The sequence below is a fragment of the Saccopteryx bilineata genome, chromosome 12 (genome assembly GCF_036850765.1).
Source record: "Saccopteryx bilineata isolate mSacBil1 chromosome 12, mSacBil1_pri_phased_curated, whole genome shotgun sequence".
NCBI classification, from domain to species: Eukaryota; Metazoa; Chordata; class Mammalia; order Chiroptera; family Emballonuridae; genus Saccopteryx; species Saccopteryx bilineata.
In genome coordinates this window covers 6126496-6151664 of record NC_089501.1, presented here as the reverse complement: position 1 = coordinate 6151664, position 25169 = coordinate 6126496, and the positions used below count along the sequence as shown (strand labels likewise).

Genomic DNA, 25169 nt, shown 5'->3' with positions numbered 1-25169 from the left:
TTTATGATGAACATGTGTGCTTCGATTATGCCTTTGCATTCTTTAATCTATGTGGTGTGTGTGTGTGTGTGTGTTTATGGCAAAGAAAACTGTTTAGTAAGAAATATACCAGGTGTTCAAGAGTTAACTGTTTAAACTCTGGAGTGTGAATATTCTAATTCCTATTATTTTTGCTTACCTGTAATTTTTAAATAAATGTTTGATTTGAGAAAAAGAGAGAGAGAGGAAAAGAGAGAGAGAGAGAGAGAGAGAGAGAGAGAGATCCATTTGTTGTTCCATTATATTTGTGCATTCATTGGTTGATTCTTGTGTGTGTCCTAACCGGGGATCTAACCTGGAATGTGGTGTATCATGATGAAGCTCCAACCGAGCTACCTGGCCAGTATACTTATCTGTAGTTTTAAGGTTTTTTGTTTGTTTGTTTGTTTGTTTTGTATTTTTCCAAAGTTAGAAGCGGGAAGGCGGAGAGACTCCCACATGCACCCAACCGGGATCCACCTGGCATGCCCACCAGGGGGCGATGCTCTGCCCATCTGGGGCGTTGCTCTGCTGCAACCAGAGCCATTCTAGCACCTGAGGCAGAGACCATGGAGCCATCCTCAGTGCCCAGGCCAACTTTGCTCCAATGGAGCCTTGGTTGTGGGAGGGCAAGAGAGATACAGAGAGGAAGGAGAGGGGGAAGGGTGGAGAAGCAGATGGGTGCTTCTCTTGTGTGCCCCAACATGGAATCGAACCCGGGACTTCCACACGTTGGGCCGATGCTCTACGACTGAGCCAACCAGCCAGGGCCTGTAGTTTTAACTTTTAAATAATGACCATGCGTTGGTTTTTAATAAGAAAATATTTTGGTTTAAATATATATTAATTTCAAGCTTTGGAATATATAGGATATGACACTATGCAAGCAACGTTTAACTGTTTAAAAGAATATTTGCATAAATAGTACTTGTTCTAGTTATCTACTGCTACATAATGAATCACCCCCAAAACTTAAGTCTTAAAATAACGACCATTGATCATTTTATTGTTTTTCAGTTTCTGGGGGTCAGTGTCTGGGACAGGCTGTGCTAGGCAGCCCTGGCTCAGAGGCTGTCGTGCGGTGTCATGTCAGGTGACGGCTGCAGCACCTGGCATCGTCCAGGCCTTTCTCTTCATTTGGACCCGGGGCCTCTTCATGTGGTCTCTCTGCAAAGGCTGCTTTCCTCTCAGCATGTGTGGACCTCCTCACAGCGTGGTGGTGTCAGGGCAGGCAGACACCTCGCATGTGGCTAGTTTTCCAGAGTGAGTGTACCAGGGAACAAAATGGAAGCTGCATCACCTTTCATGGCTCTGGCTCGGATGTTACCTAGAGTCACTTCTGTTACGCTTTATTCGTCAACAATCACGAGCCCATCACGACTCAAGGGGAGAGTCACAAGGCAGGATGAATAAGTTGTGAGGGCCCATGAATAATGAAAATACAGGGTCCTTTATTTAATACTCATTAAGAATCTCAAGTCAAGGGCAACAGAGTGCTAAGTTGTCTTCTATGTGTGGGGCCTGGTGTGACTATGCAGGTCACACCCTGTGAAGCTACCTCTGGGGAGGGAGTACCAACCCCCATCTCTGTATAGGAGGAAGGTCAAGACCATGTTATAGAAGAGCATGTGAGATGTGAGATAATGGTAAGACCATCTTTGGAAATAATTAAAATCTGCCACAGACTCTAGACTCACCTTCAGTGAATTAGGTGGCTCACATGGTTACTACCCAAAACTAGAGTTAGCCATTGACTACTAAGAAGGGAGACACACTAGCAGTCCAGAAGCCAGGCTGCTATCAGAGTGACAGGGATGGGTTGTAAACTCACTGTGGAGAGACATTAGTTGTCTCTAATCAGAGGACAGCAAAAAATGCCTATTTTATATCTGTTATGGACTGAATTGTGTCCCCTCCAAAATTCATGGGTTGAGGCAGTCACCCGCCAATGTGACTGTGTTTGGTGATAGGGCCTTAATAAAGGTAATTGAAGTTAAATGAAGTCATAAGAGTGGAGACCTAGTCCAATAGGACTGGCATCCTTATAAGAAGAAAAGATACCAAGCGTGCGCACATACAGGAGAAAGGCCATGTGAAGACGCGGGGAGGAGCCATCAGGGAGCCCAGGAGAGAGGCCTCAGGGGGAACCAAACCTGCCGACACCTGGACTCGGACTCTACGCCTGCAGACCTGTGAGGAATACATTTCCGTTGTTTAAGCCCCCAGTCCGGGGCATTTTGTCATAGTATCCCAAGTAGACTAATATACTACCTAAGACTCATACATGTTTACTTGTCCTTTTCAAATTTTTTAATTAGTCATCCTTAATCTATTGAATATCCTAAGCTCTCTGTCAACTTCCAAGGAAAGCCAGATCTAATAGCAAATTCTATGTTTTAATTAATGTCCTTTCTTTAATAATATTCTAATGAATAAAGGCTTTATTATTCGTTTTTCCTAGAGTGTTGCTTATATCTGATAAAGGTTTATGTCTACTGTGATAACTTTAGTTCATTCATGGATTTGCATGTAAGGTAATATTGCTTTTAATCACTGGAGTCAATTAACTGCACACATTGCTATGCACAATTCATCTCATCTTTTCCGTGCATGCCACTCCTCAAGGGCTGGGATCTAGTTCACTGCCCCTTGAATCGGAGCTGGCCTGTAATTTGCTTGAACCAACAGAATAAAGTAGAAGTGTTGCTGGTGAGTCCAGCCCTAGACTTTTAAAGGTGTTGCAGCTTCCATTTTACCTTCCTGAGAGCCAGCTGGCTGTAACAAAATTTGCCTATCCTGTGGGAAAGCCCTGTGGCAGGGAAAAGGTTCAGGTGGGGAGCTGGAGGCATGAGGATGTTGAGTTCCTGAAGGAGCTCCAGGGGGCGGGAAAGGGGCGCAGCTAAGGAATAGGAGGGTGCCAAAAACAAACTACACATGCGAGGCCTGGTCGTGTGGCCATGAGGGAACCAGGGGTTTTATGATGGTGGTCTTAATTGGCCTTGGAAGCTTATTGACCTCTAGGTTTGACACTTAGCAAGGTTGGGGCTGCCAGGATTACACTTAGCTGGTGTAGGGACTGTCAGGAAGATGTCCATCATTGCCTCTGATGGTTGCTGGCCCTTAGATTTCTGGTGCAGGACACTTTCCCGAGGCATTGCCCTGGGGACTTGGCTCCTGAACACACACTGTCTTGCCAAAGCTCTATAGTGATAGCTACCTCAAACACTGTTGTGGGTTGCATTGTGTCCCCCTCAAATTCAGATATTGAAGTTCTAACCCCTAATACCTGTGACTGTGATCTTGACTGGAGGGTTATTGCAGGTATAATTAGTTTAAATAAGGTCATACTAGTGTAGAGTGGCCCAAATCCAATATGACTGGTTTCCTTATATAGAGGGTAAATTTAGACACAGGCACATAGGGACAACGCAGTGTGAAGAAAAAGACAGAGGTCAGAGTAATGCAGAAGACAAGAAATGCCAATGGCTGCCAGCCAATCACCAGTAGCTAGGAGAGAAGCAAAGAACAGATTCTCCTTCAAAGCCCTCAGAAAAAACCCACACCTTGATTTCGGATGCCTAGTCTCCAGAACTGAGGCAATACATTTCTGTTGTTGAAGATACACTATTTGTGATGCTTTGTTACACAGTGGCCCTAGCAAACTAATACAAACGTTGGTGTCCCTTCTGTACCACCCCCCATCCTGTCCTCTCATCTCTCACTTCTGGGTGGATGAACACAGGGGTAAACTTGCGCCCACAATGAGGAAGCTGCCAGATGGCCTCGCAACCTCATCCAGTTAAAATTGAACATCTCATTTCCTCAAAAGTATGATGAATGGCAATTCGTTATGTGTTTCAGGCAAAAAGAAAAGGGTAACTTTTGATAGGGAGACTCCTTTACTACCTCTGAAATGATACCAAAACTTTGTTTCATCTACATTCTCTGAGACCCTTCTACCCAAGAATGTCCTCAGTCATTCTGGAATCCAGAGATTTCAGAGAATCAACATTTAGTTGGTTTTTTCTAAGAAATTTGATTTAACCTAACTGTATTAGGATTGGCACTTGATTATTCTGATATGATGATTTGAATGATTTTTAGTGCCATTATTATTGAAATCTGACATTAGAATATTAAAATTGGCATTTCTTATTCAGAGATATTTTATGCCTTAAAATAACAATAATATTGGGTGCATTGTGCAGTAATAGTGGAAATTACATTTGCAAAATAGTGGAAATAGAGCACTCTGAAATGCAAGAAATAGAAAAAGCACACTATCAGAGAAACACATGTTTCATTCACAGCATTTTGGCTATCAGGGCTCCTCAGTGCCACACCAGGCCTGGGCTGCATAGGTTAGGTCACCCTGTGCGATTCTGATTGAAGTAGAGAATTTCCAGTCACTGAAATCAAAAAGCGGTGGGAATATTGTCATGTTTTCATATACTTTTTGCTCTTTAGAATGGGTTAGCATTTTGTAAATGAAAATTGGACTTCCAAAGGAAGCACACATTTGCTATGATTTAGCCCACTAATTTGGTTATTTTCTAGTTGCTCATAACTTTTGATTAACAGCTTGTTTTAAAATGTTTGGAAAAACTATGTCAAGTATATTCCTCTATACTTAATAACTGTAGTTTTTAAGTCAATTTTAGGCTGATTACCTTTACCCTGTCTCTTTAATGCTTTGATTTATTGGTCATCCAACATATGCAAACGCACAGAAAACCATAGCACAATAAAAAGTAAATCTATAAGGAACTTAAGAAATTCTTGACTATGTGAATCGGCACAACAAATGTTGATTTGGGATTTTGGATAGTTTCTATACCACTTAGAAAATGTGAAGTTTTGATTAAATAGGTCTTTTGGCAGCTTTATTACCCTAATTCAGGAATACTCTGCTTAAAGACTCCAAAAATTAAACAAAGTCAAGAAATGCCAGGGCCACAGAGATGAAAAAGGGATGAGTTAATTCGCTTGTGTCCAATTGACAAGAATTATTTCAGCCTTGTGTCTGTTCACATGAAATCTGCCTTTGCTCTGTTCCTTTGAGAAAAAAAGTTGTTGGGTTTTTGTTTGTTTATTTGTTTAAATATTTCTCTTTGATTTTGCAACTGTTGAACCAATCCGCCAGTTTATAGATAATATTCTTGGACTGTTTCCATCATCACTCTTTCCCTTATGGACCAGGATGTACTATGTAAGGCTAGAGAATGACAGCATCTCCCACAGGACCTTTGGGTGGTAGGGAAAGACCGTTTTCTCAGAGCAATTATGTCTAAATTCTATGCATGTTCTCCATCCAACTCTGAAATCCTACATGAAATGTTATCACTGCAGCGAGAGCCTCATGACTCAGCTGCATCCGAGAGACTTAGACATGCCAAGAGAGAGGAGAGAGTTGAGGCAGAATTGCTCTTGGTCCTCATCCATCTGCCTAAACAGGCAAAGGTATTTTACTTTCATGGGCAGGATATCAGTAACTTCAGCTGGCAGCTTCCTGAAGAACTGATTAGGGCTATACTGTCACCTCCTGGGATGCTAGCCTTTGCTCTATCGTAGTGATTCCCTCTATCCTCATTATTCCCATTGGTGACTGGATGCTGTCACCTTCCTGGATGTGGTCTAATTGTTCACTTCTACTTCCTGTTCATTCCTTGGCAACAGAAAGTCACCTTTACCAAATCCGTGTCTGCGCATAGGGCTGTTTCATGGAGATTATATAGGGGGTGGGCAAAAGTAGGCTTACAGTTGTTCATATGGAAAATAATGCAGTAATTAATAAGGTGACTAATTGTCCTCCTTTAGGGAGGACAGTCCTTCTTTTGTAAGTTCCATCCTCCCTCGAAAAGTGTCTTCCGCCTGACCTATGGTGGCACAGTGGATAAAGCATCGACCTGGAATGCTGAGGTTGCTGGTTCAAAATTCTGGGCTTGCCTGGTCAAGGCACATATGGGAGTTGATGCTTCCTGCTCCTCCCCCCTTCTCTTTCTCTCTCTCTCTTTCTCTCTGTCTCTGTCTCTCTTCTCTAAAATGAATAAATAAATAAAAATAATTAAAAAAAAAAAAAGGTTCAGTCCTCGACTGCACTTTCTCAGTGTAGAGCCCAAGGTCTTTAAAAAAAAAAAAAAAAAAAAGAAAGAAAAGAAAAGTGTCTTCCTACATGTCCTCATTTTTGATATTGGAAGACTAATCTGTAAATGTCCATATTCGATCAATGCAGAGTCAATCCATTGCGTGTGATGTGACATATTTATGTATTTGACATGATTCATCAAGGATCAGTACAGTGTGGCCAGATGTGATTATGAGACGCATGCACTCTGCATGGGAGAACTTGAGAGAGTGCACAAATGGCTTTGTGTACTTCTTTCTGAAACATGGCATGGCACATATGACATTGTAGACTCACGATTATTTCTTTCTCAGTGAATATTCAATCATAGACAGGTAAGCACAATTTACATTTTATTAATTTATTATCTATTTAATAATTTCCAAATATGATACGTATAATTTATTTACAAGTATTTTCCCAAAATTCGAGTTTTAAAGTGGAAATCTAACCTCAAACCATATCTATTAATAACACATTTTGATTAAATAGTTGCATAAAACACATTTTTTAATTAGAAAGTGATAAATACACCCAAGTATCACTCCAAATTAGTGGTTTTGTTTGATATTTAGTTTTGTTAATTTAGCTTCTGGAAAATTCGCCCACCATGATGTAACATTTTCAGTTACTAATGTGCTTGCATCGTTCGTGTAGCTCTATATTTTATTTTTACTTTTAAATTTCATTTAAAGGATGGAAAAATCAAAAAAGAGAAAATGCCATTTCAACAATAAGTTGAAAAAAGAATTTCCATCCCTCATATGAAAGAAAGATACCATTGTTTTCTGCAATATTTGCAGTGGAGAATTTTGTATTGCAGTTGGGGGCAGAGCAGCGATAGTGAAACACTTGACCACCAACAAACATAAGCAATCATTAGATGCATCAGCTTCCAATTGTAAAGTAGCAAGTTTTTTTAAAACTTCAAACTATTCTGAAGATGAAAAACAGTTGGCTGCAATGTAAGGAACATTTGCATTTCATACCATAATTCACAAAGTTTCTGTAGATTGTACGACTAAATTATTGAAAAAAATTCACAAATGCAAACTTTTCATGTGCCAGGACAAAATGTGAGGCTATTTTGAAATAAGTATTTAAATATTACTGTGACAAAATACTTACAGAGGACTTGGAAACTGCAGCGTTTGTAACGATTTTACCTGATGCATCAAATCATAATGAAATTAAATTGTATCCAATAACAGTAAGATATTTTAATGTTACCTAGTGCATTCAAGTAAACATTTTAAATTTAGAATCCATTGACAGCGAAACTTCTGAAAATTTGTCAAACCATCTATACCGAGTAATAAATAAAAACAATTTGAAATCCAAAGTTGTTGCACTAATGGCTGATAATACAAATACAAATTTTGGTGGGCAAAGATGCAAAGGGGTGAATAATGTGTATGTAAAATTACAAGAGTTACTCCAAAAGAAAATACTAGGAATAGGTTGTAATGCACATATTTTGTCAAATGCAATCAACATAGTGTCATGTGCCATGCCAATTGATGTAGAAGTAATAATAACTACAATTTATTTGCATTTTAGTTGTTTTACCATTCGCGTTGCTACTTTAAAACAATTTTGTGAAGAAGCAAATGTTGAATACAAAACTTTTAGGATATTCCAAAGTTAGATGGCTTCCTCTAACACCTGCTATAGAACATGTTTGACAATTATTTAAGCCTCTCTGTTCATATTTTTTAAGTTTAGACAAATGTCCTGAAATCCTGGAATTGTCTTTTAATAATAAAATATCTGAGATATTAATGTATTTTGTACATAATCAAGCATCTATTTTTCACAAAACGATTCAAAAGATTGAAGGTGAACACATTTCAGCTACAGAAGTTAGTCTTATTTTGAATGACTTTATCTTTCAATATAAATCTCGCTTTGAAGGAAAATTTCTTCCTTTAATTACAAAAAGAAAACTGTCAGACTTAGAGGAATCAAATCCAGGCATAACAGAAAAGTTTATCAAAGAAGTGCAGAATTTTTATCAGACATGTTTTCAGTATATCAAAGAATGGTCTGGAACAAACATCACAGGAAATAACAGTTTTCAATGGTGTTTTTTTATTTCATTGCAAGTATATTGGACAAATATTGAATTTTGTCATGAGTTTTTATCTAAAGAAATGCCAGACATCAAAATAGATGACAACTATCTCTTTAAGGAAATTAGAAGACTGAATGTATATTTAAATTCTGAAAAATTAGTTCAGAGGGAAAATGAACATATTGAAATTGATAAAAGATGGGTGGAAATATTCAGCCATTTCAAAAGTGAACATATTCCATGTGAAAATTTATTTATTCTTGTTCAATTTACATTGTGCTGCCCTGGAACTAATGCAGCAGTTGAGTTTTTTCAATTGCTAATGATTTTTGAACAAGTGAGAAATCAAGACTGAATGTTGATACTCTAGCTGCTGCACTTGCCATAAAATTCAATATGAAGAATGTTTCTTGTTCAGATATTTCCAATATATTGTTACAAGATGATATGTTGACAAAAAATATTTATTCAATGGAAAGGTACTCATTATCTAAATGAGTTTTTTCTTACAATTATTATTAAAAAATTAATAAGCATGTAAGCATAATTACGGTATAAAATATTAACATGTTTTTATTATGCATTTATCATATTATAGTGTATTATTGTTGCAATGAATAAAATGTTTCTTATATTTACAATATTGTTTTCTTCAATTTATTTTTGTCCTCTTTTTCATTGTAAAAAAGTTGGTTACCTTAAAATTAATAAATAATAATTCAAGAATACACTGTTTTGTACACTCACAACTGTAAATCTACTTTTGCCTACCCCCTATATAAAGTAATTCTTTAAGCTGGAAAGTACTCTGCAAATGTAAAATGGTGATGTTGATAACAATACTTCTACTCATTCTCACTGACCCTTCTTCATGCTCCACTAGCGCCTTATTTTCTATACCAAAAACCTTATAGGAACTCTGCTTAACTGGTTTTCCTCTTGTGGTTTACGGGGACTCAACATCATGGAGTGGTTAAGAACATGGGCTAGTAAACAGATTTGGTTCAGATTTCACCACTGCCTATCCAGCTGTGTGAGAGGATAGGTAACTGCGAGTCTAGTTTCCGAAACTCTAAATAAGGACATTATAAGAATCATCCTTGCAGAATTGTCAAAAGGAGTAAGTGGATATTGCAAGATGAAGCACTTAGCACAGTGCCAGGCATATATAGGCTCTCGGTAAGTCATCAGCTTTCATTGCTTTCTGGGGATGTTTGGGGTCCTGTTATTTTAATGGACTTTGTGTAAAGCCAGCCAAAAGAGCTGATTCTTATAACTTAATTAATTGCAAAATCTCTCCTACTCTCTTTAAAAAATTCTATCTTAGCCAGAATGTGAACTTGTATTCATTAAATGAACAGAGAAGGGTACATCCTCCCCCCCCTTTTTTTTTCAGAATACTATACTGGTATATACTTTTTAAAGAAATCATGGGCCAAACCAGGCGGTGGCGCAGTAGATAAGAGCATCAGACTGGGACACAGAGGACCCAGGTTCGAAACTCCAAGGTTGCCGGCCTGAGCATAGGATGAACCCGTGGTTGCTGGCTTGAGCCCAAGGTCGCTGGCTTGAGCCCAAGGTCACTGGCTTGAGCATGGTGTCACTCAGTCTACTGTAGCCCCCCCTTCCCCGATCAAGGTACATATGAGAAAGTAATCGATAAACAACTAAGGTGCTGCAAAAAAAAAAAATTGATGCTTCTCATCTCTATCCCTTCCTGTCTGTCTGTCCTATCTGTATCTCTCTGTCTCTGTCACAAAAAAAAAAAAAAAAGAAAGAAAAAAGAAATCATGGAATAATAATTTTACAAGTCCAATATTCTGATACCTGAGAATTCTTTTCCTGGCTTCCAGTCCTGATGAAGTTGGAGGAGGAGGTTCGTGAGGTGGTCCCTGCAGGCAGCGGCCCTCTGTCAGCCCCTCCCTGCAGGCCACCACTCTGTCTGGACAGCCGGGTTCCCTCTGCCTGGACTGCCGGGTTCCTCTGAGCAGCAGGTAGTTTCTGGGTAGAGGCTGCGGGCTCGGAGTTTTCTGACACACATACTCCAGCTTCTCCCTCTGGGGCACCCATTCCCGTTGGGCAGACAGTAAGAGGGTCCTTTAAGACCTCTGACTGGCATTTCATTATTTGTAATATTAATATTTGGTGTGGAGTGAGGCTAGAAATTCATAAGTGGCCATTTGAAAAAGAGCTCTAATTCTAAAATTTGAAAAATTCTGCTTTCTGAGGAGGCAGTTAAACAGTGATGTTTCTGATAGCAAGATGGCATTTTAAACAATGTTTCTTGAGTCTGCTAATCTCATTTTATCATTTTGTACAGATTGATGTTCTCATAGCAGATCTGGAAAGCGCAGAATGGAAAGTTCTGGAAAATCTTATTCTGGAAGATGTCCTTGAACAGATCGGACAGCTTGTCTTCGAGATCCACCTCCACTGGCCCGGGTTCGAGGTCAGCGGCAGTGACAGCAGTGTCGTGCGGTTCTGGTACAGCCTCCTCAAGGAGTTGGAGCTCAAGGAATTCAGGCTTTTCCACAGTTACAAAGATTTATCTAAACCTCAGCTATTTTTGAAGAAAGACATTTTCAATGCAAGTAGCTGTTATACTCTCAGTTGGGTAAATACAGGGTGGAAATAGGATGTAAGGCCCCGTCAAGAACTCAAGGAAGTCTCTGTGTGCAACGGAGGATGTCCGAGATTCTAATTAACATTTTGCTTGTGCAGGCTCCCACCAGCTTGTTCCCCGGTTCAGGCGGAAGCGCCACTGCCTTTGTGGTACCTGCCTGGTGGTAGCAACACAGGAAGCCCTTATGGAAGGGTAAACACAGGAGTGCCTCAGCAGACAGCTGTTCTCTGCCCGTACCCCGGCTTGTTGACTGTTTGCCTCTGGCAGGGTGGGGATGCTCATATTCCTTCACTTTATTTTTGAAGATAAACCCCCACTTACCTCAGTGTTCTCTAAAATTCATTATGCATCTAGAATCCATGAATTCACCAACATGAAAAGGAAATTACATGTTTTCCATGTTTACTGGGTTGATGAAATTCGTAAGTTTAGAAGCTACTGTTTAAAATAGGACCCTTCAGTTTGACTTGAACTCCCGTCTCTCCCAGTTCTTCCTGTTCACCTTGTCAGTAGCTCTCTTCGCACCTTGCAGATTTCAGTCCTCCTCCTTCACAGCCTTTGCTGAAGCCCCGCCCTGGTTTTGTAAGGACCGCCCGCTCCTGGTATCTGGGAACCGAGACACCGACTGCTGCCCCTGAGTTTCAGACTCAATAACAAGCTGCAACTCAGCCTTCTTCTCACAGAGGCCTTACGGCCCCTTCTGTTCGTGTGAACTAAGCACAAAGAGTTTGAGGCTTTTATTGTTGCCTCTTCAGACTTCAAACCTGATTTCTCACTCACTGACTTATCTATGCTGTCAATTCTTTTTAAAAACAGTTTGTTTTTTTCTTTACTGTCCGTTGGTGTTTGATACAAGTCTGTGGCCTGAGGGGCCAGAGTCTTTCCTGCGCTGGTTACACCATGTTTCAGGAGTACCAATCCTTTTTATGTTTTTAAAAAAATATTAAGCAGAAAATGCAGGTTCTCAACTCTTCAAGTGGTCTTTTACACTTCTATTTGCAGGATTAGTCATTTACCCGTATCAGTAATTTTCAAAAATCCTATTTCAAATAAATTAGTTAAATAATATAAAATAAATCAAATTATTACCTTATTCTAAGTTTATTTTCTGACACTTTTTACATTTTGACAGGAAAACCATACATACATTGTGTCCAAAAAATTTGGAGAGGGAGCCCTGGCCTGTTATCTCAGCGGTATAGCATCAGCCCGGCCTGTGGGAGTCCTGGGTTTGATTCCTGGTCAGGGCACACAGGAGAAGCGGCCATCGGCTTCTCCTCCCTCCCACCCTCTCTCTCTCTCCTGCTCTCTTCTCCTCCTGCAGCCATGGCTTGATTGAAGTGAGTTGGCCCCAGGCGCTGAGGATGGCTACATGGCTCCACCTCTGCAGCTAAAATAACTCAGTTGCCAAGCAATGGAGCAGGGGCCCTGACAAGCAGAGCATCACCCGGTAGGGGGCTTGCTGGATGGAAGCCTGGTGGGGCGCAGGTGAGAGTCTGTTCCTGCTTCCCTGCCTCTCACTTAATAAAAGTAAAAAGAGAAATTTTGGGAGGGCATAGAATACTGATTACTAGGAGACTTTATTCCTCTTCCCAGTTTTTCATCTCCTTGTATCCCAGACAGTCCCTGGCCTGGCTCTTTGTTTCTTGCAACAGCTTGAGAATACCACTCCTCAAGTGAGAAACAAAAATATGTTAGAGTTGGATGATCTTACTCACTTGGATTCAAAAGAAGTAAGACTTTCTGAATTAATGATGATTTTTTAAAATTTAAATAAGGTTTTTATTTTAAAACCCATAGTACACTAATGAAAGGTGTACTTGAGGTGGGAGGACCAGCTTGAGTAAGTGTGATTTGTAACAGCAGTTCAGTTGCTTTTAATGTCCGCATAATTTCAAAGGTACAAAGGGTCTATAGCTCAGCTGGTTGGAGCATCATCCTGAAGCACAGAGGTTGCCAGTTCAATCCCTGGTCAGGGCACAGACAGGAACAGATTGATGTTCCTGTCTCTCTCTCTCTCACTCCTTTCCTTTCTCTAAAATAATCAATAAAAATTTAGAAAAAAAAGAAACAAACAAACAAAAAACAAAGGGTCCATTAACACTCTAAGTTATACTGTTGGTTACATGGCATAGCCTCCAAAGCAAAGCTAACTCTAGTCCAGTTCCTGTTTGGATTATATCATAGATTCTCTCTCTCTTATTTTTTCATAAAGATTTTATATGGCCCTGGCCAGTTGGCTCAGTGGTAGAGCGTCGGCCTGGCATGCAGGAGTCCCGGGTTCGATTCCTGGCCAGGGCACACAGGAGAAGCGCCCATCTGCTTCTCCACCCCTCCCCCTTTCCTTCCACTCTGTCTCTCTCTTCCCTTCCCGTAGCCAAGGCTCTATTGGAGCAAATTGGCCTGGGCGCCGGGGATGGCTCTATGGCCTCTGCCTCAGGCACTAGAATGGCTTTGGTTGCAACAGAGCGATGCCTCAGATGGGCAGAGCATCGCCCCCTGTGGGCATGCCGGGTGGATCCCGGTCGGGCGCATGCGAGAGTCTGTCTGACTGCCTCCCCGTTTCCAGCTTCAGAAAAATACAAAAAAAAAAATTATACATTAAACCTTTATAATCTTATGCACGAAAGTATGAAGTGTACTGACCTTAAGTGTCCAGCTAGGTACACACCCATATCAAGATTTTTAATTCATAGGATTGAGGATTTATGGCATTACTGAAAGTCTCCTTTGTACAGGGCAAGTTACCATTTATTCCAGATGGTGATCAGACCATTGATTTTATCACTATCTCTATATATATTAAGAAAAAATGAATGTACTATTAAAAAATAAAATGAGAGACAAACTAAAAAAAAAATCACAAACACATCCACCCACACCCACCTACTAGGCAGCCTGTTCAATAGTTATTTGTACTTATTTTATGCTTATTTCTGAGACTGTCCTTCATTCCCTTTGTGGAGAGTTTGAAATTTATGATGAATTTTCTGACAGTTGCTATGGTTTCCCTGCCTCTAGAATGTATTGATTGTACTTGTTGTGTGGCCAGGGTTTGTTAACCTCAGCACTAGTGCCATTTCGGGCTGGGTAATTCTTTGGTGGGAGAGGGAGGGCTGTTCTGTGCATTGTGGGATGGTTAGCAGCATCTCTGGTCCTCCCCACTATGTGTCAGAAGCACCTTCCCCCTCCCTTTTCAGTTGTGACAACCAGACCTGTCTCTGCATGGTGCCAAATGTCCCCTAGAGGGCAGAATCCCCCACGGTGGAGAACTGGTGTAGGCCATGAGAAATGCACTTGTGTTTGGGGGGATCTTGCTGGTGAAGACTAGGCAAAACCACAGCAAAAGACCACAAACAAGATACAAACAAAATAAAGAGCTACTATTTATTGAGCACTTACTGTGTGGCCAGCACTGTCATAGATTGTTCCTAATTCTCCTGTCAACCCTACAAAGAAGTGTGATTTTTCCAATGCCATACACAGGTAAGAAAACTCTGAGAGCTTAAATAATTTATTTGTATCATTCAACTAGTAGATGGTGGGGCAGGAATCCCAATGCCCATGCTGATCCTCCTCAATGCTGCCTCTGTAGCCACTAACAAATGTAAAGCACTTCTTTCAAAGAACATATTTTTGCCTTCCTGTTAGTAAATGGGGGGGGGGGGGGGGGGGACGACGACAACAAATATACTAAGACCAGGCCTGCAAACCTGTTAGAGTTGGAGTTATTTTTGTAGCATGCAGGTTTAATTTAAACAATATACTTAATTAAAATATGCCTGTCAAATGGAGGCTTACTGAAAAAATACAGTGACCCAACAAATTCTTTGTCAATATACTTCAGTGGCCAGAAAAGCTCTTGCAAGGACTTGGAAGTGACTTGGGCCTGGCTTGTCCCCATGCTTGGCACCTTTCCTCCCGGGTTTTAGAAAGGGCACAGTCACCTGGAAGTGCAGAGTGAGTTCCCTTTGTTTCAGATTAGTTCTTGATCTCAGATAAATGGGCTCAGATGTGAGTATCTGTGACATAATTAACTGTATCAGAGCAATGCTCATGAATGAATCGGAAAACACAAATTTAATAATGCTTTTATCCAATGATAAAAAAAATATTCTTTTTTCAGGTGAAAAACATGAGGATGTAAGAGATCAACTTTTAGCACAAACTCTGTTGCAATTTGGGATTAAAGTAAAAGAAAAACAATTTTCCCTTTCCCCTTTTCTTAGAGTGATTGTATTTGGTAAAGCTGTAATAGGTTATCACATAAATATTTGTAGCTATTTGACATGTTCAAAATGAACAGAGCCAGGGGGAAGTAAACAAATTCCGTTCGACTTGACCGATGGTCCGCTAATATTTACATCAGGGTAAAGCAAATGTAAATTCATGAATTTACAGTGTTTAGTTCAAACTGGCTCCTCATATAAGCATTTCTGCCTTGGCTGTAAGAGTTTTAGTAGCTAGTAAATACAGTCCAAGGTTCGCATTTCCTAAGTATTACATGTTTGGATTTTGCAAAGCTTCGATTTATGTCAGAAAAGTAGCCTTCTCATTTTTTGCCAGATTAAAAATGAAAGCTTCATTTAAATGTTATTCTTGACAATACAACAGTACCTCTAAGCTCAATTAATATAACTGTTCTCTTCTTTTGGAGATAAATTTATGTTTTCCTTTTAAGCAATAACATAATTCATTTTTATTAGCCAATTGCTGGCTCTTTGTGAATTCAACAATACATTTAACCTTCTGCTAAAAAGTCTTCCTTTATCTTACATTGAAAGAGGTATTTGAACATTACTTATCACATGAAACCATACCCCCCAAAATTCAGTATATTCATGCACTGCCTAAATTTAGAAATTATTGAAAATCTTTAAATAATGTTATTGTATTTCTGTCCTCAAGGAAAACAAATCAGGAGAGCTTGATGCCACACTTTGCCACCATTTGGAAAAATCCTAGTTCTCAGCACAGTAAAACCAATGCTTTGTAAAGCTAGCAAGTGTATTGTATAAAATATTTAAAGTTTTTCTTAATGACTTGTTTTGCGCAATGAGATTATTGGAAACAATAAGGGATTCCCCTTCACCCCTATCATTTGAGTTCTAATTTAGACTATTTCAATAGAAAAGCCCAGTACAAACAGGACAGATGTTTAATCAATATGTACCAGGGAGTGATAGTGTTGGCAAATGGCTGTGATCCTGAGTCATTCTCCTCCACTGCAGTCCCTCCCACAGGACCCCCAGATCTCTCCAAAATCGAGCAATGAATGCACAACACACTAGGCAGCTTCCAGGACCCTGCCCTGGCGCAATGGTGAGCTTCAGCAGTATTCTAACTGCTGTATGTCCTATGTTCCTGGTTGTTGGATAGTGTGATGTCACCTCAGGGTAAATATATAATGAGCAAAAGTCCAAGTGGGTTCTATAACATTAATAAAACCACAACTATGTCAATAAAAAAAGCTATTATCTGTACAAGACAATATTATTTGTCAAGGATTGATGTCAAGTCAAATATGGTTTCCTCAGTAAAGGTCCCAGCTACGTGTCCCAATAATGCCCTTGAAGTCTATCGTCACACACATTGTACTTTAATGTATCTGCTTGTATAACGGCCATCTTTTCCAGCAGACTGTAAGCTCCATGAGGGTTAAGGCCAAATCTGTAGTCCCAGTGCCTGCTAGGTAAAAGGTGCTCAATAAATATTTGTTGAATATGAATAGACAGCTATTTCACATAGGATTTTTCAGTAAATTTATTTCATCAGCTTTGTTACTGAAATTGTTTTCTGGTATTAAAAATTATTTGTGGCCCTGGCCAGGTGGCTCATTGGATAGAATGTCATTCTGGAGTGCTAGGTTGTGGGTTCAATCTCCGGTCAGGGAACATATAAGAAGTACTAATAAATGCACAACTAAATGGAACAACAAATTGATACTCCCTCCCCCCCCCCAGCTCCCATCAATGGGGAAAAAATACCTTTGCAGTTTAGATGTACATCTCTCATTTGGGTTAATTTAAATTTAGACACAATTTATCCTTTCCTTGACATGGTTGTTTATTGTGCAGCTGCTGGTAGTACTCATTCCGATTCAGGAATGCTAACCTGGAGATCCTTACTGGGAGCCTTGAAAGCTGTACTGTTGCTGAATTGAATGAATACAATAACAATTGAAGGTTCAATTACTAGAAGATGTTCTAAGATATTAAACCTCAATCTTTGCTCCTCATTCCTCATTGTCCTTTCTTTGCATCAGTTCCCAGAAAACAAAATACTTTTTAGAGACAGTATATAAAACCACAAATCCAGTAGCATAAAGAATATATTTCAGTTTATGAGAAAAGGAAGGCTACTTATGCCAAGATAGAGACTAGGATTTCTACAAAAACGATTAAAACAGACGTTCAAAGAGTAAAAACAAGGTGAGAAAAGGTAGTGTTCTCAAAACTATCTCAAGTATGGCTAAAGAATGACCTTGTGAGCAGTTATGAGGGAATGGGGCTCAACTTGAATGGAAGAGGCCATGAGACTGTCTTTAGCTACAGGTTGTTTTACTAAAGAATAAAATAAACATGATCTAAATAGCTGAGTGTTTCTTTTAAACCACCCAACTCAGAGAGAGCAAGCTGGAAGCCACAAAAATGATGGTCCCAACCTGATAGTTTAAGAAAACACACAGCTAAGTGGCATTATACAGACAGTGGTGGGATTCAAATAATTTAACAACCGGTTCTCTGCCCTAATGACCATTTTAAGTATAAAAAAAAATGTATACTAAAAAGTAATTTATTATTTCATGCACTTAATACTTAAATAAGAATAAAAGAGGTACACAAAACTAGATTATGAGTTTTAAATTATTAATAAAAAATATTAAATACCTGACAAAAAGCAATAAATCTGTTAATATATTTCCATATTATTTCTTGATTGGCATCCTCGCTTGCAATTTTCTTCACTTTTATCCGAGCATCATCAGCTGTGTGATTTATCCTTAACTGTCTTCTCACTGTAGGAGTAGAATCCCATTCCTTTAGAGGTAGGCCGGTTAGACTAATAGTCATTGTGTTGGATATGTTAGAAACAAGTGACTTCTCTTCTCTGAACATACTATTTTCATCTTTGAAAAACCCCTTTCTGCTTCTGCTAAACTTACAGCAATTGTTCTGATAATATTTTTAGCTCTTTGAACACTTTCAGGAATTGCCTTGTTCTGGGAATTTTTTAAAACAAGCATAGTAGTTCCACAATTTTTTCTCACCTATGGATGGAATGAACATTACAGCGCTTAGAATACTGTTGCACAGATGAATGTTTAAAACAAGGAATGTAAATGTGTGATTTCCACATTGGGTGGCTGTCAAAGTGCCCACCTTAGAAAGAACCCTAATTACAAGTGCCATTTTAACAACTAGTTCACCAAACTCAACAAAAAACTAGGTATCGGTTCTGCCGAACCCAGGTGCACTGGCTAATTCCCACAGTGCTGCTAACTGGCTGCATGCTGTCAAGCACCCTCACCTTTCTAGGCCTATTTCCTCCCATAGAATGGAATATTTAACCCTTTGAATAGTACAAACGTTCATGTACGTCCTTGTGCCTCCTTATCATCCAGAGTATGATCATAACAAACATTATTATTTTAAAAAAGTGTAAGGCAATTTTAAAAAAAGCAAATGTATGTTCTTCTTGTTTCCATAAATTTGTTATCAAACATGATTTTAAGTTAATAAAACTGTAACTGAAACTAATTTCATTTTTTGAAAAAAACTCACTCCCAGGGGTCAGCGAGCATGAAAAAAACCTCGCTACTCAAAGGGTTAATTTCTAAGGTTTCTTCTAGCTTGAAAACTCTCATTATTCTAAAATCTTCTTGATTAGAAAAGGCCCAGACAGTGGTAGGATAATTTCTTGATTTGTATTCTATCAAGGGAAGTCTTAGTATAAATTCACAAGAATCCAAATGATGTGCTTATTCAGAAGAAAAAGCTCAGATAAAAGATGAATCCATTATGATGGCTCTCCAGTCACCAAGTGAAGTGCCCTCAGGAAGAGTACCTTTTTGATAACACATTTAAACCCCCAAGACTGTGCTAGTTTATATGTGTATGTTTTTAGACTCTCCTAACAAAGTGGTAATATCTGAAGAAACTAGATTAAGTATATACCTATGGAGATCCTTCTATATGTATGTGTGTATATATGTATATACATAAATATACACATACACATATGGCTGAACGCTGAAGAAAAATCTTCAGCTATAATAAATTCAGAGGGAACCTGAATGTGTGTAGTGTACATACACATAGACATGTGTATGGCTGAATACCCAATAAAGAAATATCTTCAGACACAGAGAGCACAGAGTGAGCCTGGAGTCAGAGAGGTAGACAAGGAAGTTCCATGCAGTAGTCCCAGGAGTTCAGTGTGCCAGTGGTGGCCGGGGCCTGGAGCCCTAGAGATAAGGTCTGTATCACGGGAAAGGATTGAGACTGAGACATCTGCAGCAGTGAGACCCATAGAGGGCTGCAACCTCAGAGGAAGAGGGTCTCTAAATCTACCCCCAACTCCAGCACAAGGAAGCCTATTCTTGCTATAGCTCTGGGAGAAATGTTTCTCATGAGAATTTGAATCCTCTGGCCCATTTAAGGGTGTAAATACTAATCACATGGTGAGAAAAATTGTAAGCCAAGAAAGAAAGAAAAGAACTGGTTGTAGTGGGTGATACCTCAGGGGTACATGGCAGAAGCAAATGTAAAACTACTCTGAAGAGACTCTTCAACTGCAGCTATAAAGGGTTTCCTCAAAATAAATAAATAAATAAATAAATAAATAAATAAATAAAAGCAAAGACCCACTTAAGATGAACTCCTAATAAAAAAATACAAATGACGAGGAAATGGCCCACAATGAGGTAGTTAACAGGCACAGTAAACATTGGGAGTTTTCAGCTCAAGAATGTGAGATACAGAATAACAAAGAAAGTTTAATATAAACTGTTTAAAATTATTAAAAGCATATATATAAACTGCAAAAAAAATGACATATGAAGAACAGGTAGATATTAAAAATACAAATAAACCTTCCATAAAGGGAAAAGTCATTGGAATCAGAAATTTAATGGATTAAAAAGATTAGACATGTCTGACCAGGCGGTGGCAGAGTGGATAGAGCATCGGCCTGGGACACAGAGGACTCAGGTTCGAAACACCAAGGTTAGGTTAGTGGCTTGGGCGCATGGGATTGCTGGCTTGAGTGTAGGATCATAGACATGACCTCATGGTCCCTGGCTTGAGAAAGGGGTCACTCGCTCTGCTGGAAATCCCCCTCCACCGCCCCTCCTTCCCTGTCAAGGCACGTACGAGAAAGCAACAATGAACAACTAAGGTGCTACAAGAAAGAATTGATGCTTCTCATCTCTCTTCCTTCCTGTCTGTCCCTATCTGTCCCTCTCTTTCTCCCTCTAAAAAAACAAACTAAAAAAAGATTAGACATAGCTGAAGAGACTGTAAAGTGAACTGGAAGCCAAACCTGAGGAAACTACCCAAAACTTAGAAAAATATGTCTATTACTTACAAAAGATATCTTATGAATTGTGTGAATCCTAGAATGCTTTAAAAAAAATGAAGCGGTAAAGTAGACTGAGCCAGTATGTGTAAACAGTCACGCTAGCTCATGCAATATGGCAGCCACCAGCTACATGTTACTGAGCACTTAAGATTGTGGCTAGTGTGATTGAGAAACTGAATTTTAAATTATATTTAATTGTATTTAAAAACTTATCAGTGATTTGTTAGAAAATTCTTAGGTATGTTCGGAACAACTTGGGCTTATAATGTACTTTGTATGAAAGATACAATTTTTGATGAAAATTTGTCTGAATCGAAATGTGCTGTTAAATGTAAAATATACGGTACATGATTTCAAAGACTTAGTCTGAGAAAAGTAAAATATTTATTTTAAAAATGGGATGTAAGGTTTCTGGTTTGATTCCCCCCAGTCAGAGCACAGACAGAAACAGCTCGATGTTCCTGTATCTCTCTCCCCTGCTTCTCAAGAAAAAAGAAAATTGCATGTTGATATATTTTGAATGTTATGGTATATAAAATATATGATTAAAATACTCCCTTGGTTTCTTAAAAATATGGTCATTAGAAAATTAAAATTTACATATATGACTCACATATTTCTATTAGCACTATACTAGAACACACTTAAATAAAAAATGTTTGAGGTTTGAATTAGTCCTTCAGGTCTCAAATGCTGAACGTTGGTGAGTAGGGAGTGGGAACTAAATAATTCATTTGAAGACAGTTATTGCAATTATAAAAAGCTGAACAGGCAGAGGATTTCTTTTTCTGTCACTAAGAATAAAGCTGCTCTATGAACCATGATATCTTTTCCCTTAAGTTCCAGATAATATTGCCGTGTTTAGGTTGAGAAAGTTGTTTCTACAATCATTAAAGTGACTATGAACATGGAAGGTGCACATATAATATATAGAATGTATGCACATACATTCACATATATACATACATATACACAAACACGCACACACACATGTATGCATTTTTTTGGTTAGCTAAATTTCTCTGGGTTTCCATGTACTAAACAGTGGAGTTTCTGAAATACTCAAGCTAACTCAGACTCCACTTCACAGATTCTCATCCTTAGTGTGCACTGTATCATCTGGAGACCTTGCTTAGAGCTGCCAACTTTGACCCAGTGAATGAATATATATTTTTTAGAACTTTTTAAAAACAGCAATCTTTTGTTAGTTCATTTTATTTACCCATTAAATAAAAAGTGGTAACAAATTCTGAGCCAAGTACTGCAATACAACCTTCTTTCCATTGACTGGCTCTTCTCTTCTTCCCAGGGCCTTCAGTATTTGCCTTGTTTATACTGCATTTAATCAATTATTTTAAGATCTACTAAGAAAGAATGCTACAATTAAACTATGACACAACATTGATTTTAAGATGTAGCTCTATTTCAGAGATGTCAAGGTGTGAAAATATGCATCTTTGATGCTACACAGCATCAGTGTTCCACAGGTCTCACTTTTTAAAAAATGTTATTGAACTTATTGGGGTGACATTAATAAAATTATACAGGTTTCAGGTGTACAATTCTACTTAACTCAGCATCTGTATATTGTACTGTGTTCACCACCCCAACTCACATTTCCTTCCATCACCATTTACTCTTCCTTTACCCTTTTCTACCCCCCACCCCCTTTAGGTCTCACTTTTGAGACCCAAATTTTGTATTACAGCTGGATAGCCTGACCTAGATGGCACTTCACACTTCCCTTCCCCATACTTGAATTCATATGGCTCCTCCAACTAACCTTTGTTTTCTTCTGAGTTTCGTGTCCAGTAAGAGACTGTGATACAGACAGTTCTCAGTCCCCGGTCTGAGAAACACTTCTTCAAGGAGAGCCTCCATAATGATTGCTAGTGTTGCAATTCTTAGGGCTGCATTCCAAGGCTTTGCTATTTCCCGTCAATGTTTCCTTTCAGGTAATTTATAAACATGCGAGGGACATCAATCAGCCTCACAATGCATCCTTAAGAATCACTCTGTACTTTTCTATTTAGAGAAGTGCCTGTTGCTGCTAATCTCTGCTACTTACCTATAAACTGTCTCAAGACAAAATATTCCCAGCGTGTGCTTCAATATTTAAATATTCATCCCATTAAACCTTTCAGTAAAGCACCACTTTTATTCCAACTTGTAGAAAAGGAAATCTGTCCTGGGGGCGTGACAAAAAGGATACAGTAAGGAAAAGGAGTCAGATGGTGACAACTTAATTCCAGTAACAGCATGATCTTGAGACTTTTTTATGCTGGAAAAGAACCCCGCTCTTTTGTGAACTCTAAAATGAGTGCAATCATGACTCAGTGTCTCCACTTAGTAAAATATGAATCTGTATGCTCTGAGGGCACTGCCCTTATTTTTATTACTTAATCAGAATAAACCCATTAATATACCATACCTACCCCCAAAGCATCTTTTTTCTTCATAATATCAAATGACCATTTAAAATTTGTAAATGGTTAATGTGGTGTCTCAAATTAAAAGGAGACCAAGAATAAAAATTTTGATAACATTTTTTTACAAAAATGCTTTATTTAAAAATATGAATTTTTTTAGAAAAAGACAACTTTTATATACAGTTGCTTAGTTTAGAAACAGTCAAAAACACAATAAAATAAATCCAGATTTAGAAATGATGATTTGTAACACACACAATACTGGTGCTGAACAAGCTGATTTATATATACGATTAATTCTTTCACTATTAATCAAATGTGATGAATTCACATTTGTTAAACCCAGTGGCTGGGACTAAAGAAAAGGTCTTGTCTGAATCCTTCCTCTGCAGGAAACACAGCCCCCCTTCCTGGCAGGTACAGAAACGACAGCAGCTAGGTGGTGCATTCTTATTTCTCTGAGTGCTTCTGTGTCCAAAAACAATTCTACCACTTTTATTCTGTTTTTCTATTTTATTCTTTGAGAGTTATTCATACGTGGCTATATCACCTGGTCATCTGCATCAGGCTTCTTTAAAAAAATTTTTAATTTTAAAAAATGGATGTTCTTATGGACAAGAAGCACAAACTATATTGACAGCACAGGACTCAGAGCTAATGCCCTTAGGATCTCAACACTCAATATGGTTTTGGTCTCCCAGTACTCTGAGCAGTTGTGAACCAATCTTTTTTTTTAGCATGGTACTAAAATATTTCAAACCACATTCAAACATCTGATACAGATTTGTTATAAAGCTGGAGAAATGGTTTGTCAACTAAAGTGCTATTAGCTACTATATTCAACAGGCTATCTTGATTTCAAAATGTGAAGTTTAATACTTTAAAAAAAAATCAAACACATGCACTGCTTCTCAAACTGGGGATCCCTAGCCATTTTCCTTGACTGACAATTTTACTCAAAGATTTAGAAAGAATATTAAAACCTTTCTAATCTTAAACAAAAAAAAAAAGTTTTGTCAAATACAATCACAAGCTAAATCAGAATAATTTTAAAGATAAAATATATAACTCTTCAAAGAAATTACAAGCTGATATTTTGATCCTGGCTCTGCCTCCTATGAGGAGGGTCTCAGTAGTCACATCTGGGAAGCAATGACCTAAGAGGCCTTGGTTTCTGAAAGTATGGCCAGGTTCTTACTGACATTAAATACAAATACAAATAAAATTCAAGGTTTTGACTCATTCTTGAGTTTCATTCTTTAAAAATAACATAATTCTCTGATTCTATACTGATCAGGAAGTTAAGGAAAGAACTCGGCTAATTTATATTTTACATTTTTAAATAATAAGTAGAGGAATGCTGCAATCAGAGAAGGTTGCTGGCTTACAACTAAAAATAGTTAAGACATATCATAACAAATAATGGAACTCCTGAATCCAAAACATTAGATCTTGACCCACTGGAAATAATGGAAACAGTAATTGTGGGTGGTTTTATCCTTTTCTCAGAGTTGCATTAAATTATATCTTCCCTGTTCCTTACTTTACTTTTTGTTGAAAAGGAAATACTTTGGTACCTTTCTGAATCATTTGTCATTAATTGTATTACCTCCTTTAGAACCTAAATCCATTAGGGATTCTTTCCCAACTCCAAGGGGATCCTTTCTTGTCTTGGGAGTAAGCCCAAACCTCCTGTCAATAGTATCTCCTTGTCTAACAGAAAACCAATGGTCATTTTCTGTATAAATAATATCTATAAAGAACAAAATAAAGTTGCCAGTGAAATTATACGAGCCAAACTTACAAAGTTTTTTTTAAAACAATGTCAACTTTATAAGGCCATGTAAAGAAATGATAATCTGTAAATCAAGTTATCATTTAACACATTTAATAGTTAAATATAGTTAAATATGATAACTGGATCAATAATAATCCTAGCTGGTTTAAGGATTAATCTCAATCCCACAATTTAATGAGACCATCCCAACCACATGTTATGACTTTAGATGTTTCATGAGGATGCCACACTGCACCTATACACACTTTATCATGAGCCTTAAACCGACTGTAGAGTTTTGTGGTCTTCCAGTCCCAGATATTTAATTTTCCATTTCCATCCCCTGAAATCACATAGCTGCAATAGGAAGGAAAATAAATTCAAATTAGTCAAACACCTCAAACTGGTAAAGCAGATGAAGAACAGATACAGTTTATCCTTTTTACCTTAACATAAAAATATCAGTGTGAATATATAATATCCAGTGAGAAGAACTAGGGAGAGCATAAAGCAGTCTATAATTTAAATTTCTACCAAAAACC

The 25169-nt window shown here is 38.4% G+C and overlaps 2 protein-coding genes across 3 annotated transcripts in view; one reads left to right on the top strand and one right to left on the bottom strand.

The window, feature by feature from the left end:
• The window catches only part of METTL24 (methyltransferase like 24), a 146742-nt gene extending 135103 nt beyond the window's left edge, over positions 1-11639 (top strand). For both annotated transcript variants that reach the window (XM_066248409.1, XM_066248408.1), the window contains exon 5: positions 10537-11639. In XM_066248409.1, the coding sequence (XP_066104506.1) occupies positions 10537-10851 (315 nt within the window). In that variant the 3' untranslated portion in view covers positions 10852-11639. The remainder of the gene's footprint in view (positions 1-10536) is intronic.
• An 11346-nt stretch (positions 11640-22985) lies between these two features.
• The window catches only part of CDC40 (cell division cycle 40), a 57248-nt gene continuing 55064 nt past the window's right edge, over positions 22986-25169 (bottom strand). The window contains exon 15 of the mRNA XM_066248210.1: positions 22986-24984. Coding sequence (XP_066104307.1) covers positions 24807-24984 — 178 coding nt within the window. The 3' untranslated portion in view covers positions 22986-24806. The remainder of the gene's footprint in view (positions 24985-25169) is intronic.